General features: G+C 39.3%; 1 protein-coding gene across 7 annotated transcripts in view; it reads right to left on the minus strand.

The window, feature by feature from the left end:
* The window catches only part of ITPR1 (inositol 1,4,5-trisphosphate receptor type 1), a 385,201-nt gene that overhangs the window by 193,765 nt on the left and 173,016 nt on the right, over nucleotides 1–18,420 (minus strand). For all 7 annotated transcript variants that reach the window (XM_064274996.1, XM_064274992.1, XM_064274993.1 and 4 more), the window contains 8 exons: nucleotides 17,123–17,277; nucleotides 13,334–13,433; nucleotides 12,206–12,366; nucleotides 11,581–11,722; nucleotides 7,370–7,528; nucleotides 4,345–4,517; nucleotides 2,303–2,422; nucleotides 964–1,158 (listed from right to left, as the gene is read on the minus strand). In XM_064274996.1, the coding sequence (XP_064131066.1) occupies nucleotides 964–1,158; nucleotides 2,303–2,422; nucleotides 4,345–4,517; nucleotides 7,370–7,528; nucleotides 11,581–11,722; nucleotides 12,206–12,366; nucleotides 13,334–13,433; nucleotides 17,123–17,277 (1,205 nt within the window). The remainder of the gene's footprint in view (nucleotides 1–963; nucleotides 1,159–2,302; nucleotides 2,423–4,344; nucleotides 4,518–7,369; nucleotides 7,529–11,580; nucleotides 11,723–12,205; nucleotides 12,367–13,333; nucleotides 13,434–17,122; nucleotides 17,278–18,420) is intronic.

Consider the following 18,420-nt stretch of genomic DNA (forward strand, 5'->3'; position numbering starts at 1 on the left):
CTTATGATCCGCACAGTCGCATGCCTTTGCATAGTCAATGAAACACAGGTAAACATCCTTTTCGTATTCTCTGCTTTCAGCCAGGATCCATCTGACATCAGCAATGATATCCCTGGTTCCATGTCTTGTTCTGAAACCGGCCTAAATTTCTGGCAGTTCCCTGTCGATGCACTGTTGCAGCCGTTTTTGAGTGATCTTCAGCAAAATTTTGCTTGCGTGTGATATTAATGATATTGTTCTATAATTTCCACATTTGCTTGGATCACCTTTCTTGAGAATAGGCATAAATATGGATCTCTTCCAGTCAGTTGGCCAGGAATCTGTCTTCCATATCTCTTGGCATAAACAAGTGAGCACCTCCAGCGCTGCATCTGTTTGTTGAAACATCTCAATTGATATTCCATGAATTCCTGGAGCCCTGTTTTTTGCCAATGCCTTCAGAGCAGCTTGGACTTCTTCCTTCAGTACCATCGGTTCCTGATCATATGCTACCTCCTGAAATGGTTGAACATCAACTAATTCATTTTGGTACAATGACTCTGTGTATTCCTTCCATCTTCTTTTGATTCTTCCTGCGTGTTTAATATTTTCCCCGTAGAATCCTTCACTATTGCAACTTGAGGCTTGAATTTTTTCTTCAGTATATGTGCCACGGTACATATGTATACACTATGTATACATATACACTGTATATGTGCCATGGTGTTTAGGACTCTGTAATTCAGAGCTGATGCAAGCATTCATCCTTCCTTTGACCAAGCCACATCTAGATACCAGTGTACCATCTCAGTATCAATGAAATTCTCATAAGCTGTATACTCCTAAAATACACATCTGCCTTTTTCTAGAAAATCTTTTCCGATGATCCTTGTACTTCCATGGAGTAATCCACAAACAGGCAATAAACTAACCGCCACCCTTTGGGGCACCCCAAGCCCAGCCCAACACGTGACCTCCAGTCACCTGTAGTAGCTGAGAACATCTCGGTCTTCCTTCTGCCCTTCTTTAGCGTCCTGCGCCAGTTCTCGCACACTCTTACTGCGAATCTCTTTGTTGCTGTCCCTCCAAAACAGCCACACCTCCTCCTCATCCTCTCCTGCCTCCAGAGCATTCTCTCCAGTAGAAACACCTTCAAATTCAAAACGAGACAGAACCAACCTGGGAAATAAGAAGATAGGACATTCATTATTTTTGAGATTCTTGCTCATCTCTGATCAACTACAGCACTGTACTGTAATCCAGCTTCATTTTTAGCATAAAGACACATGGAAAACCATTTTGTTTTGTGTTTCTTCCACAGAAAGAGCAGCAAAAAGACTAACATTAACTTTTTTATATATATTAGCCTAATGGTTCTCAATGGATGGGCAATTTTGATCCCCAGAAGACATTTTGCAACGTCTGGAGACATTTTGTTTGTCACAACTGGGGGCAGGGGGAGGTACTCCTGGTATCTAAAATGTCTGGAGACATTTCGTTTGTCACAACTGGGGGCAGGGGGAGGTACTGCTGGTATCTAACAGGTAGCAGCCAGAGATGCTGTTAAACGTCCCATGACGCACAGGAGAGCCCCCCACAACACAGAATTATTCAGCCAAGAATGTCAATCGTGCCAAGGCTGGGACACCCTGCATTAGCCCAAGCCCAAAATAAAGTCATACATGAGAAGAAAAAAAAAAAAAAAATACCACTAGCCTAGAGCATAATTAAGCTTTTTTTTTTTTTTAATACTGCCCAACTCAGGAAAACTGCTCCATTGCTAAAAAAAAAAAAAAAAAAAAAAATGGACTAACTACTATTAAAAAACTTCTCTAAATGAATAAACTTTTTGAGCAGTGATCATTTAAAAAGCTTTTCATTACAAGGACTTAATATCTACACTGAATATGACATATTTCCTTTAAGATATAAAAATGGTAATCATACTGAGTTTTAGACTCTTAAAATTAAGCATGTGTAAAATGATCCTGGGAGTTTAACACTAGTTTTTTACAATAATTTTTTAAATTATTCATCTTTATTGAGGAATAATTCACATAAATACAATTCACCAATTTTAAATGGATACTATGATGATTTCCCCCATTCTTCACTCCCTACCCACCCCCAAGTGACACCACTATGCAGGGAAAGTCACACCAAAGAAAACTTAGCAATCCCGTAACTAAGACCACATGTCAATAACCTGACTTCAGACTGACTCTGAAGAAACCCAGGGGTTAGGTTTTATTACTCACAAGCACACACGCACCATGGAATCACACATCTAAACCCCTTCCTTGACTTTATCCCCCACACTCACTTGGTCTCAATCAGGATGTCAGCGTTGGTTGGATTCAGCACAGCTTTACATATCAGTTCCTGGGTCACTGGAATTGACTTGTTCATTGAGACGCAGAGGTCAGAAAGGTAATCTAAGAATCTATTGAGAAACAGAAACAAAACAAAATGTTTTCTTTAGATACAGCAGAGGTGTGGCTCTTGGAGCCTGACTCATTCTCAAGTGGACTGGTCCAACGTATCTTTCGCAAAAGATGTTAGCAACATTTTGGATTTTGGTCCCAGTGTCTGAGGCCACCACTAGGAACCCTGATGTCAGAGAGGAGAAGAAAGAGCAAAAGAGGAAAGACGGCAGTAATGGTACAGAGGCAGGAGAGAAAGAAAATAAAAAGAAGGAGCAAGGCAAGAAAGAAGTTGACATTAGAAAAGAATGGTGGAGAGGTAGTGAAACACAGTGTCTGGGGGGCAGGCTCTGATGTTTGACTGTCTGACTTGGCATCCTGGTCCTGATACTTATGGACCACAACTACCACAGCCTCCACCAGACTGAGTCCAGGACAAACTAGATGGTGCACAGCTACTACCACTGACTGCTCTGACAGGGATCACAACACAATATCCCAGACAGAGCTGGAGAAAAATGAAGAACAAAATTCTAATTCACAAAAGAAGACCAGATTTATTGGCCTAACAGACACTGGAGAAACCCCAAGAGTATGGCCCCCAGACACCTTTTTAGCTCAGTCATGAAGTCACTCCCAAGGTTCACCCTTCAGCCAAAGATTAGACAGGCCCATAAAACAAAACGAGACTAAAGGGGCACACCATCCCAGGGGCAAGGACTAGAAGGCAGGAGGGGAGAGGAAACCTGGTAATAGGGAACCCAAGGTCGAGAAGGGAGAGCGTTGACATGTTGTGGGGTTGGTAACCAATGTCACAAAACAATATGTGTACTAATTGCTTAATGAGAAGCTAGTTTGTTCTGTAAACCTTCATCTAAAGTACAATTAAAAAAAAACACTTAAAAAACCAAATCGGTTGCCCTTGAGTCAACTCCAACCCATGGCGACACCATGCGTATCAGAGTAGAACTGCACTCCATAGGATTTTCAATGGCTGTGAACTTTCTCAAGTAGGTTGGTAGGTCTTTCTTCCCCGTCATCCCTGGGTGGATTTGAACCTCCAACCTTTCAGTTAGCAGCCAAGAACTTATCTGATATGTATTAGCTATGTTCTGATATTTACTGCTATTTGGGAAAATTATGTAACTTCACTATGCTTCAGTTTTCTCATCTACAGAAGAGGATCATGTATAACCTCAGAGAGTTGTCCTGAAGATTAAACGAGAAAATTCATGTAAAGTGCTTAGTTCACTATTTGACCCATGATAAATGCTCCATGAAATGTTCATGATTTTTATGGGTGGTAGTAGTAATTTTTATAAAAACACTATCAGTTCTCCGATGTTACTGTTTATAATACCTATATTGTAATTATTGATTCCCACTTCACCTGAAATGGCATGGATCCTAATTTGAAGAAGAAGGGGGATGGTGGAGGAGGGGAGAGACCTGTGTGAATGAAATAGAATTCACTAATGTATAATAAAAACACTCAAGTAACAACTTAGTTTGCAAAAGTTACTCCCCTACCTGGGATAAGTCTAATCTCACAGAAGGTAGGTGGGAGGGTTCTAACTGATAATCAGGAGGTGTTAAAAAGGGAACAATAATTGTCAGTTACTGAGCATCTATCTACTAAGTGCCAGGAGCTTCACTTATGTTCTTCTCATTTAATCTTCACAACTCCCTATTTAACAGATGAGAAAATAAAGCTCAGAAAAAAGCCAAGGTCACCTAGCTGGTAAATGTTAGAGTTAGGATTCTACCCTAGGTCTCATTCCAATACCATGTTCCTTCTATTCCTCATCAAAGAGCTTCTCAAGGCCTGCGTAGTCAAAATCGGCCACTAGCAGCCCCAAGGAAGGGAAACCTAGTACAAGGCACCATGACCTGCATCTTAAATGCACAGACACCATCCCCCCTCCACCCTGAGTCCACGCACCTGGGCTCCCTGTTCTTCCGCACCAGACTGACAAACGTGTCAATCTCTGCTGCAGTGATGTGTTTTTCCAGGAGTTTTCGATTATTGTGGAGTAGGGCAGTGATGGTGTCTTCTGCTAACACATCATAGCCAATCTGTTTCTGCATGAAGCCAAACTGCTTGGCGATATACTCCTGTTAGGGAGAGGAAGGAAAGGTCAGCAAGAAGGACAGAAGGCAATTAACGGTTAAGTTTAAAATATAGAAAATAGCTATACTCCTTGATAAGAACTACCAGCCTTAAAGGAAATTATGGTGAAGCATCATCCCACAACTTTCCACAACCCTAAAGCAATGGGTACAAAGTCCCTCACATCCTTGATTTTACTAAACCTGCCATACAAGTGTCATTAAGCAAAATACCCTGTACCATATTTCCATATGGGCATTCTATTCAGTACATAGTATAAATTTTAATCTGGTGGCTTATTTATTAAAATGTCAAAAGCTGTTTTCCTGCTCAGAATTTATGACTCATTCGAAAGGATTTAACTGGGCCCCAATGCTCTGGGCAGTTGAACTAATAACACCAGTGGGTTTTAGAACAATGTTGCTCCATTTTGTTTTCTTTATCTAGGATAAAAACGTATTTTAAAATCAGTAGGTAGCAGAAGAAAGTGAGGAATACCCAAGCTAATTTATCACATTCATGGGACTTATGGAGGAGCCCCGGTGGCACAGTGATTAAGCGTTCAGCTGTTAACCAAAAGGTCGGCAGTTCAAATCCACCAGCCACTCCTTGGAAACCCTGTGGGACAGTTCTACTACAGCTCAACGGCAACAGGTTGGGTTGGGAACGTATGCATACACCTTTGGCTTCTCTTCTCCTTTGGGATCAAACACCACAGTTCATGGAAATATTTGTGAACTTAAGGCAGCCCCTTACTAACAGCTGTTTGTTTCTATCCAAAGATATTTTCCTACCTAAGAAAAACCACTAGTTTGCTCAAAGTTCAAGTAGTCCTTGAAACTTGCTTTAATTTTTTTTTTTTTCATTAATTCTCAAATCCTGAAAACAACTCAGGATTAACATGGTGAACATGGACTGTTTTTTGATCTATACTCAGCAGGGGCACAAGCTTGGGAATTAATCAGCCTTCAGGGACATACTACTATTAACTAGCATAAGATCCATAAACATCAAAACAAAGATGGCCATTTCAGCATCTGAGATACTTCCATTGGTCCCATCCCAGCTGGAGCAAAGGATAATGAAAATCAAAGACACAGGGAAGACTAGTTCAAAGGACTAATGGACCACAACTACCACAACCTCCAGCAGACTGAGCCCAGAACAACTAGATGGTGTTTGGCTACCACCACTGACTGCTCTGGTAGGGATCACAATAGAGGGTCCCAAACAGAGTGAGAGAAAAATGTAGAACGAAATTCAAATTAAAAAAAAAAAGACCAGGCTTGCTAATATGAATGAGACAGGAGAAATCCTGAATATGGCCCCCAGATATCCTTCTTAACTCAGTACTTAAGTCACTGCTGCAGTTCACCCTTCAGTCAAAGATTACACAAGTCTACAGGGCCAACAATAACACATGTGAGAGAGGTGCTTCATAGTCCAATTACGTATACAAGACTAATGTGCATACCAGCCCAAAAACAAAGAAAAGAAGGCAGGAAGGGACAGGAAAATTGGATGAATGGAAACAGGGAACTTGGGGTAGAGAAGGGGAGAGTGTTGACACATCACAGGGCTGGCAATTGATGTCAGAAAATAATCTGCACATTAACTGTTTAATGAGAAACTAATTTGCTCTGTAAACTTACACCTAAATAACAACCACAAAAAAAAAGATTTACAGCCTTAGAAACCCCATGGTGCAGTTCTGCTCTGTCCTATAGGGTCACTATGAGTCGGAATCAACTCAGTGGCAATGGGTTTGGTTTTTTTGATTAGCACCATACATATACTATATGTATAAACAATAACAAAGGCAAGGACAGGGTTTTAGAAACATTTACTACAAATGTAATATCACTTCAAGAAAAGGACATGATTGCTAAGATATAACTACCAGTCTCTTCTCATCTAGAACAAAATAGAAAGAAGAAAATCAAAGACTCCGAGAAGAAACTAGTCTACACGAACTTCATCTACCCTGAGACCAGCAGAACTAGATGGGGCCTGGCTACCATTAACAACTGTTCTGATCAGGGCCTTAATAGATAGATAGATAGACAGATAGAAGAGGAGAAAAACTATAACAGAACTGAAATTCTTAAACAGTCCAGACTTACTGGACCAGTTGAAATTAGATGGCTCCCCAAGACTATCACCCTGAGATACTCTATAAACCTTGAAGTGGAACTACACCCTGAGGTCACTTTTAGCAAATTTACAGGTTGGCTCATAAAATAAAGAATGTTACCGGTAAGTACTTCATACCTTTAAATAATCATCTGTATGAGACCAAATGGTCAACAGTTATTCTAAAGCAAAGATGAAAGGGTAAAGGGACAGGGAAACCAGATTACTGAAAACGAACCATTCAGAATGGAATTTTTGAAAAGGTTGACACATTGTGAAAAACGAAACCAATATCACTAAAAATTTGTGTGCTAATTGTTACATGGGAACCTAATTTGCTTGTAAACTTTCACTGAAAACACAATAGAATATTATTAAAAAAAAAAAAAGAACATGATTGATGTAACTGGTATCAACTGAATTGCACATGTGAAAGACGCTGAATAGGCAAATGTGTTATCTATGTTTTTACAACAACAACAAAAAAAACTCATGGTAAGGTGGCTACAGAAGAGGATTTCTTGGGTATCCTTCTAAAGGACTCCATAATATAGATTCTTCCAGTGTTGCAAATAATCTGTGTTTCCTTTCAAAGAACAAATTTAACACTGAACAATTCTCTATCCCTTAAATGAACATACATGAGACACTTAAAATTCATGAGGAAGTACATGAACTTTAGGAAGGAAACTACAATCACTTCCTATTAATCCTTAATTCCAACCTGGTTCTTCCTGTAGTCTTGCTGTGAGTGTCTCAAGACCCTGTAACAGAGCCGGCAGATATGGCGGAAAGGAGCGTGCCGCTGGTCCCCAAGCTCCTCCAGCCTAAGCATCGGGCCATCTCCGCAGTCTGTGAACGGGGCCTGTAGCAACTTGAAGATCTGTTTGTGAAAATAAAGAACAAAAACTACCATCACCCAGTGTTTTAAAGGCTTCCTCTCTGTCTGAAAGTAATGCAACCTCCATGGTGACCACAGGGCACAATTTTGAAAGTCTCTCTCTATCCTAATACGCAATAACCTGAAACTGCATTGGATCACCAGAGACTGGGTGCTCAGTGGATTCAGTACACCTGGGCCTAGTTGCCCTCAGACACTTGATAGTCCAGTGTTTAGGGTAGTGATGAAAAGCATAGACTCTGGAACCAGCAGATTCTAGGCTGAAATCACACAGTTCCATTACTTCCTAGCTGTACAGATCGTGATCAAAGTAAACTACGATTTTCTCATCAGTAAAATGGAAAGGATAATACCAGCCTCACAAGGGCAGTGAAAGGATGAAAGTGGACAATAATTGTAAATTGTACAAGTAGAGACTAGGAAAATTAGAAGTTGTTAAAAAATGAAATGGAACGCATAAAGACTGATATCCTAGGCATGAGTGAGCTGAAATGGACTGGTATTGGCCATTTTGAATCAGACAATCATATGGTCTATCACGCCAGCATGACAAACTGAAGAGGGATGGTATTGCATTCATTATCAGAAAGAACATTTCAAGGTCTATCCTGAAATACAATGCAGTCAGTGATAGGATAATACCCACAAGACTACAAGGAAGAACAGTTAATATGACATTATTCAAATTTACGCACTAACCACTAAGGCCAAAGATGAAGAAATTGAAGATTTTTACCAACTTCTGCAGTCTGAAATTGATAGAACATGCAATCAAGATGCACTGATAATTACTGGTGATTGGACTGAAAAAGAAAATAAAGAAGGATCAGCAGTTGGAAAACATGGCCTGGGTGATAAAAACGACGCTGAAGATCGTATGACAGAATTTTGCAAGACCAATGAATTATTCATTGCAAATCCCTTTTTTTCAACAACATAAATGGCAACTACACATGCGGACTTTGGCGGATGGAATACATAGAAAAAAATCGACTACATCTGTGCAAAGAGACGATGGAAAGACGATGGATCATCAGTCAGAACAAGCCAGGGGCTGACTATGGAACAGACCATCAGTTGCTCACATTCAAGTTCAAGTTGAAGCTGAAGAAAATTAAAACAAGTCCATGAGAGCCAAAGTACGACCCTGAGTATATCCCACCTGAATTGAGAGACTGTCTCAAGAACAGATTTGATGCATTGAACAGTAATGACTGAAGATCAGACAAGTTGTGGGATGATATCAAGGATATTACACATGAAGAAAGCAAAAGGTCATTAAAAAGACAAGAAAGAAAAAACCAAAATGAATGTCAGAAGAGACTCTGAAACTTGCTCTTGAACGTAAAGCAGCTAAAGCAAATAGAAGAAAGGATGAACTAAAAGAGCTTAACAGAAGATTTCAAAGGGTAACTCAAGAAAGCAAAGTATTATAATGAAATGTGCAAAGACCTGGAGTTGTAAAACAAAAAGGAAAGAACATGCTCAGCATTTCTCAAGCAGAGAGAGCTGAAGAAAAAATTCAAGCCTCGACTTGCAATATTGAAAGTTTCTATGGACAAAACTGAATGATGCAAAAAGCATCAAAAGAAGATGGAAGGAGTATACAAAGTCACTGTACCAAAAAGAACTCTTTGACGTTCAACCATTTCAGGAGATAGCATATGATCAAGAACTGTTGGTAATAAAGGAAGAAGTCCAAGTTGCATTTAACGCACTGGTGAAAAACAAGGTCCCAGCAATTGACAGAATACCAATTCAGATGTTTCAACAAATGGATGCTGGAAGCGCTCACTTGTCTATGCCAAGAAATCTGGAGGATGGCTACCTGGCCAACCAACTGGAAGAGTTCCATATTTGTGATCATTCCAAAGAAAGGTTATGCAACAGAATGCAGAATTTATCAAACAATATAACTAATATCCCACACAAGTAAAATTTTACTAAAGATAATGCAAAAATAGTTGCAGCAGTACATCGACATGGAATCACCAGAAATTCAAGCCAGATTCAAGAGGGAATGAGGGATATTACTGCTGATGTTAGGTGAATCTTGGCTGAAAGCAGAGAACACCAGAAAGATGTTTACCTCTGTTTTATTGACTATATACAGGCATTCAACTGTGTGGATCATAACAGATTACAGATAACATTGTGAAGAATGAGAATTCCAAACACTTAATTGTGATCATGCAGAACCTGTACATAGACAAAGAGGCAGTCATTCCAAAGAACAAGGGGATACTGCGTGGTTTAAAATCAGCAAAGGTGTGCAACAGGGTTGTATCCTTTTACTATACTTATTCAATCTGTATGTGGAGCAAATAATCCAAAAAACTAAACTATATGAAGAAGAACACAGCATTAGGACTGGAGGAAAACTCATTAACAATCTGTGATATGCAGATGACACAACCTTGCTTGCTGAAAGCAAAGAGGAAGTACTTATTGATGAAGATCAGACTACAGCCTTAGGTATGAATTACACCTTAACATAAAGAAAACAAAAATCCTCACAACTGGACCAATAAGCAACATCATGATAAATGGAGAAAAGATTGAAGTGGTCAAGGATTTTATTTTACTTGGATCCAGAATCAAAACCCACAGAGGCAGCAGTCAAGAAGTCAAATGACGTATTGCATCAGGCAAATTTACTGCAAAAGACCTCATTGAAGTGTTAAAAAGCAAACATGTCACTCTGGGGACTAAGGTGCGCCTGACCCAAGCCACGGTATTTTCATTACCTCATACACTTGCAAAAGTTGGACAAAATGAATAGAGAAGACTGAAGACTAATTAACGCCTTTAAATCATGGTGTTAGTGAAGAATATTGAATATACCATGGACCACCAGAAGAACGAACAAATCCATCTCGGAAGAAGTACAGCCAGGATGTAGAAGTGAGAATGGCGATACTTCATCTCACACACTTTGGACATGTTATCGGGGGGACCAGTCCCTGGAGAAGGACATGATGCTTGGTAAAGTAGAAGGCTGGTGAAAAAGAGAAAGACCCTCAACGAGATGGGCTGATCCAGGGGCTGCAACAATGGGCTCAAACATAGCAACAACTGTGAGGATAGCACAAGACTGGGCGGTGTTTCATTCAGTTGTACGTAGGGTCGCTACGGGTCGGAATCGCCTCAACAGCACCTAACAACAGTATAAGTAGAGTGCTTGATACCTGTGCTCAATGAAGGCTCTGGCCATTGAACCATATTATTTTGGTCCCTCAAGGAATTGCTATTGTGGAAATGAGCATGGGCATTAAGCCAGAAGTCTAATTTTGGAATCATACCATGGAACAGCTAAACATAGTTTATTCGTAGACTTGAAATCATTATTGCAATATGATGGAATGTTAAACTTTATCTATCAAGAGCCAAGAGGAGAAAGGCTTTTTACATCCTAAGTTCTTATGGAGACCTATGGGCCTTATAACTACTATTTTTCCTTTTTAGCTTTGGTGGCCAAGAATTTACAAGCCAAGCTTGTGGCCCTATCTCCAACAGCTTTAGAGAACCATATGATACACATTTTTGTGTGCTTAATCTGGCCTGGACTTTTAATTTGCCTACCTATAAAAAAAAAAAAAAATTTTTTTTTTTTTTTAATTTATCTTTACACTAGTTTATTTCAATTTATACCAAGTTATGCCATCTTTGTATTTTCTGTGAAACACTACTTATTCTTTATGAAAAGATTTTGGGGTGATTTTTAGGAGTCCCAATAGGAGCCTACATAGGCCTCCTTAGTTTATCAAATACCCAAAGTCTCCTAGACGTATGAAATAACCTTAAAGACACATTTCATTTTAGATTGTTTTTTGTAGAAAATAAAGTTGTCAACTGACATCTTCAGTTGTAGTTACTTACAAGTGAACTCCCATGTGGTAGATATTCAACAATGTGTTAAATGTGTTAAAGTTGAACAAGTCTTCCAAATGAGAATCATTCATTCTCCCTACATAAGCAAGGATCCCACTGACTTCATACAAAGACAACTCCACATATTGTCTTATCTCACTGACCTGCTTGAGAATATTCTGTTCTCTCATCAGTTTTTGCCGCTCTCTGTTGGGCTTGGAGAAAACCACTTCAAGCACATCTTGACCAGAGTTAGTTCCACCGGTGACAAAGTAAACCAAGTCTTCCAGCAGCTTGGTTACAGACCTTTGGCAGGAATAAGCCATTAGAAATGGGAAGTGTCCAACGTCCAACAGGTTGAAAACTTCAACTTAAAGCCTTCAGGCCTGAGGAACCAGTTAAACAGGAGCAAACCCATTCCTTCCAGTTTCCTCAAAATTGGTCACAGAGGCCAATCACCAAAAAAGAGTAAAACATAGACACTTTATTATCAATAAAAGGATTATGGACTTTATAAAATACTGTCAATTTTTTTCTCAGAATAACCTTGGCTCCTGATAATGTAGTACCAGAGACAGAGATAGATCTTTACAACTTCAGAGGCTTTTTAAAACAGTCAATGCAAAGGTATCTCTTGAACAGCACAAATTGAGGCCACCCATAAATGCTAAGACCTGCTACTTTTACATATGGCTGTTCAGAGCTGGCATTCTTTCACTCTGCAAGGGATTTTAAAGATTCACAGTGGGTAAGGGCGACCATGTCCAGATTCGCCTAGGAAGCCCTTACCTTCTTTCGTTCTGGGTGATGGTGCCCTTCTCCAGCTTTCCAGCTATGGAGCCCAGCACCTTGCTGGCATCATTGGCAAAGTCTAGGTCCCGAACCTCAGCAGGAGAAACCGGAACTATGGCAAATGCTTCCTTATCCTCCTTCACAGGAGAGGTGCCAATCTGAAATTCAGGATGGTCTTTGTGGGACAGTCTCTCAGTCATATTTGATATTCACAGGACATTGGGCAGTCCAAAAAGGTTGGAGCTATCTTGCAATTAAAATCAACTAGACATAGAAAGACATGTGGAGGGACGTACTCCAAATTGTTATTACCTCTGGAGAGTGGTGTGAGGAAGGGCAGCAGGAAAGGGGACGCTAGTATCATATATAGCTTTTCTACTTTTGTACTGCTTTAATTGTTACAAGGAGCAAAGAAGACTCTTACAATTAAAAAAAAAATTGTATAAACATATACAGAAAAAGCCAATGTGGCAAAGTGACAATTACTGACTAACCGCAGAATATAAGGTAGACACTGTACCACTCTTTCAAATTTTCAATATACCTAAAAATGTTTATAAAAGAAGAAAAGAAAAAATTCCAATAATCCTCCCCGCCATCAAAAAAAAGCCATGTGAGAGTATAATTTCATTTTTTAAAAACAAAAATCCAGTGTGTACATATTTATATTCCACAAGCCTAGAGAAGGCAAGGAAGGAGAGATGGGTTGCAGACAGGGACAGTAAAGAGGTTGGGAGAACTTTCAAGAAATAAAAATGTATATTTAAATAGAGAAATAAAGAAAAAATAAATATTGGGAAAAATCAACTGGATATTTGATATACTTCAAGGTACAAGCAAAACATTCCTCTAGCCAAAATCATCCTTCAGACAGAAATGAAATCCAGACAGTCCTTCAATGGTTAGGGCAGAAGTCATGGAATACAATAAAGGTTCTGGTTATTTCAAAAGCCCTGGGCTCGTCTGACCCAGGGCCTTTGGAGAGAATTCTTTCATCGTATTCAAATTTGGCTATAACTGCCAAAGCAACAAACTTCACAGCTTCACACTCCCTGGCCTGTCCTCAATGGAGCCTTTCATTAGTGAACATGAGACCCGGGGTAGGCAGCCAAGTTCCTAACTTACTTTCAGCATCACGGGTTTTTCTTCCTCCTTGTCAATGGGGATATTTGTGCTGTGAACCCAGGTATTGGTACATAGGTGTCTGAGACGGACATAGGAGTTCCTAAAGGGGAGGAAAAGAAGCTTAAGGCAGGAATATTTATGGGTTTCTCTATAGCCACCAGCCTAGAAAATATTTTATCAAAACAAAGATAGCCAAATGGTTTTTTACTCCATACACTGGACAATGTAAACTTAGGAGCAAATGGTATTGCTCTAAATTACATTCTGATGTATTTATAATAGAAAATCATTCAGAATGACTCTAATGTTATTGACATATTTTTAAATATAGGATCATGCCCTGAGGATGAATACCTTAGCACAAACTCAGCATGAGACACAGCAACAAGAAGCATTCACTGGCTGAATACTAGTACTTATCATGAGAGATAAGGCGATCATTAACAATTTCATATAAATCAATAACACAAAAAATGAAATTTCTGGAAGAAAATACGAGTAAATATTTTAATAATCTTGTGTTAAGGAAAGGCTTTTAAAGCATGTGACAAAATACAAGATCCCTAAATTTAAAAGTAAAAGATGGATAAATCTTTTTACATAGTTTAAAATTTTATATCTTCTGCACACACCACACACACATACACAAACCAACTACATGATAACATTGTGCACAAAGTTGAAAGAATAATAACAGTCACACTTAGCACAAAAAGGTTATTAATCCACACATATAAAGAGCTCTCTGAAATCAATAAGAAAAACATGAATATCAGAATAGAAAATGGGAAAGGATATGAATCTGCAATTTAACAAAGAAATATAAATGATCAAAAAACATGGACGTACACACTTAGCCTCTTTAGGAAAAAATCCACACAAACTAAAGCCATATATCATTTTATAATCTCATGCTGTAGAAAAAAAAAAAAAAGTAGAGGGTCTACAAATTGATAAAATCCAATGTCTACAAGAGCTTAGAGAAATTAGGTCTCCTGTGCACTGTTGTTGAGAGTGTAAACAGGAAAAACTCTGGGAGTTTGGCACTTTGCAGAATGTGAATAATGTACCTATCCTTTTATCTAGCAATCCCATTTTTACATTTTTTCCTTAAAAGATGATAGCACATGCACAAAATAAGGCACAAAGATGTTCAACAAATCGAACTTATAAATTGAAAAAATTTAAATAATCTAATGTCCTAAAAAGAGCTCAGTTGCTAACAAAAACGCCTGCAGTTTGAATATACCATCCGCTCCTTAGAAACCCCATGGAACAGTTCTACTCTGTCCTATAGGGATGCTATGAGTTGGAATTAACCCGATGGCAACATTTTTGGGGTTTTTTTGGTTAATGTCCCAATAAAGGACTAGTTTCTTAAATTACAATATATACATTAGAATATTACACAGCTATTTAAAATGATAATTTTATATTAATTTATTTGGAAATATGTCTAAAACATGTTGTTCGGTGGAAAAAAAAAGCTTAAAAATAGCTTATGATCTCATTTACGATAAACCTGTCTGAAACAACATAAACCAAAACATTAACAGTAGTTATCTCTGCATGGTTAGATTTTATGTGATGTTTTTAGTTGCTTCTTTGTTCTCTATCAGGTTTTAAAACGTGTTTTTGTTGTTGCTGCTACTATTGTTTCTTTTTACAGTGAGCATGTATCTTTTTTACAATGTTTTCTAATTTTGTTTTTCTTTTAAAGGACTAGTAAAAATAATTACATAATTCTTACATTTAAAGCAATCTACCATTTCATTAGGAGCCCTGGTGGCACAATGGTTAAGCACTTGGTTGCTAACCAAAGGTTGGTGGTTTGAACCTACCAGCCACTCTGTGGGAGAAACACGTGGCAGTCTGCTTCCATAAAGAAGAACCCTATGGGACAGTTCTACCCTGTCCTATACGGTCGCTATGAGTCAGAAATCAACTCGAGGGCAATGGTTTTGGTCTTTTTGTTGTTAGTGTTTTACCATCTCATTAACGAGACAAGATAAATGCATGCAAGTAATAAGAGATGCACATAAAAAGGCACGAAGTTGGGAGACAGTCAAGGTAAGTACTGTTAAGACTTTCAGAGGAAAAGATCAAGGAAACTCACAGCGTCACAAAAGCCTTCTGTTACGGAAACAACTTGAGTTGTAACTTTAAAAACTGATAGGACTGGGGAAGAAAGGGGAGCACAAAAGTCATTCTTGTTCAGAGGAATGCAGAATGGTGGCATACCACGTTCATAGGAAAGGCAGAGAAAAAGTGGGCCAAACAAGGCACATCTCTTCAGTGGACCATCTGCCTTCCTTCGTTATAAACTGACTAGACATTATAAGTAAGGTCAGGAGAGGGCAACCACAGTGATATTTACTTTCAGTTGCGTGAATACAAATTAAGCAACAGGAGCAAGACATCTGACAAAGAGATCTGCAATTTTTCTTCTGAGTAATTGGATTCATTTCCTTATTTTTGAAGTGTAATCAAAGCTTGGAGCATTGCATTTAATTGATGGATTTTATTCTATATCAAAGCTCAGTTAAGCCGCAAAGAGCATTCTCTCGATTCATCGGAAGTGCCATTCCCAATCGTTAACTGAGAAGTCACGATAGCAGGACAATTATGGAAGAGCTATGGAAGGGAATGCTCACTCAGTGTTCATTTAATGCCTCTTATTTACATATTCTGCAATTTTATTATCTTGTTTAATAGATCTAGAATCTGGCATTATCCCTTTCAAGCTGGCTTGGAAGGATTCTTTTAACCAGTGACTATCACAAAAATTCCTTTACCAATCACATTTTCTGGATGCTCATAGATCTACATCCACGTTTCTGATCTTCAAACTAGCAAAATTTGGTACATCTTTAAGGTGGAGGGACAGGAACATACTACTCCCAAGATTTTTTAGGACTTCACAGAATCAATGAATATGAGGTCCTTTTGCTTCTGGCTCTAAGGTTGGTGGCCAAGCAAGACTGGTTAAAAATTTAAAAAGCTAAGACCATATCTAAGACCATAACTGAGCACACTGGTGGACCATACCAGGCTCTGTTTCCAGGGTGACCACAAGGCATCCCTTGCTCGTGAGTTCAGAATCTGCCTACCTGTGAACTACCAACCACAAAGAAAGCTTGCCAATAAAGGAAACAGTAATGAATGGAAAAGATATAGAATCAGGGGCCTTCAACCAGGTGACCTAGAAGCTTAAGTTTCTTCTTCCTACCAGAATGAGGGGGATTTCCAACTCATTGTGGAATATGGCCAACTAGTACCTCATTCCTCCTTGGCCAAAGAAATGCCATGAAGTATCTTCTGGTGGAATAATGTGGTATTTTAAATCACATTGTTCTGTTCTCTTCTACCCCTAACAAACTAAAACATTTAGCATATAAATGCCATCCCCTTGCCTGCTGAGAACTTTAGAAAATGTCATTAAATATGTCCCAAACAGAAGGCACAACATACAGAAAATTATTTAAACTGAAATGCAGCTGGGTTCTATAAACCTGGACATATCTAGGTAATAGGCAAGCTATCAATGAGAAAGGAAGCTTTTAAAAAGCAATTCATTCTGAGACCAGAAGAACTAGACGGTGCCCAGCTACCACTACCAAATGTTCTGACCAGGAGTTATTATGTGCATACATTATGCACTATATAGTAATTATGCGCTTAACCATTCGTACCACCCAGGGATTCTAATGATGGTATAGATTCCAAGAACCCTGGCCAGGCCACATATACCAGCCTTCACTCTGGAGATAAGCAGTTTGAAAATCATACCTTGGGACAAGACTATCACCTCCACGAAGCGTGGTGGGGTCGAGCTCAAAAATAGAGGAGATGTCATTTCCTTCGGGCACAGAGACGAGGGAGTACACCATCTTTTCCTGGGCATTCCGCAACCTACTTCGAGATGCATCCTGATCAGGGTCCACCTGGGGAGGAAAAGTTATCAAGTCAGGGGTAGTGTGTGTCAAATCCTTCACTCAGTAAAATCATTCCACAATCCACAGGAACAGAGAAGAAACTATAGTGAATGTCAGCAGTCAGCAGAAAAAAGCACCACAGTCTCAGAGCAGTCATAAAAGGCGACAGTGGGCCACTGGAGCCATGAATATTTACACTTTACTGCCATGTGTTGCAATAAAAACATTTGCACAATTTGGAATCACCATAATAGGTTCCATGGAAAGAGTGCTGTAGGCGATAAAGAATTTAGTATAGCTACATCCATCTGCAGTAGTTGGGGGAGAGAAGAGGCACTTTGAGAAAACTTATCCTGTGGATTAAGTTATGGGTAGTTGTGTCAATCTACAGCAAGAATTGCTATGAGATAACATCATACAGCTATTTCCCAGGAGAAAATAGATAAATTAAACAACCTGATGCCAAGTGTTTGTAAGCAGCAATTCCAGTGTGACCAAGAAAAATATTTCAGAAGTCAGGCTAGCCCTGAAAAGAAGGTCCATAATTAATCATGGAGGGATACCGATGACAGCTTGGGAAAAACGACCTCTCCAGGACATTAGGGATTTGGCTTAGACGCCGTAAGCCTCTGAGAGTGAAGGTTGATGAACAATGACGAAAGCTTTCATGAGAAACTAAAAACACTGTCATGGATTGAATTGTGTCCCCCAAAAATATGTGTCAACTTGGCTAGGCCATGATTCCCAGTATTGTGTGGCTGTCCTCCATGTTGTGATCTGATGTAATTATCCTCAATTTTGTGATTTCTTGTAAATCCTAACCTCTATGTGTTAATGAGTCAGGATCAGTGTGAGGTGTATCTTGAGCCATAGCCTTACAAGGGGGTGTGACTCAAGTCATACCCTTACTCAAGTCACACCTTTGCTTGAATCACACCTTTTGTCTTACAAGAGATAAAAAGAGCGAGAAGCAAGCAGAGACCTCACTACCTACCACCAAGAAAGAAGAGCCGGGAGTGGAGCATGTCCTTTGGACCCAGGATCTCTGTGCTGAGAACCTCCTAGACCCAGGTGAAGATTGACGCCAAGACACATGGAGATCCCCAAGGAACGCCAGGCCCACAGATGTTGAAAGCAGACAAGGATCTTCCC

Source organism: Loxodonta africana, chromosome 22 (assembly GCF_030014295.1).
Source record: "Loxodonta africana isolate mLoxAfr1 chromosome 22, mLoxAfr1.hap2, whole genome shotgun sequence".
In the NCBI taxonomy this organism is placed as follows: Eukaryota; Metazoa; Chordata; class Mammalia; order Proboscidea; family Elephantidae; genus Loxodonta; species Loxodonta africana.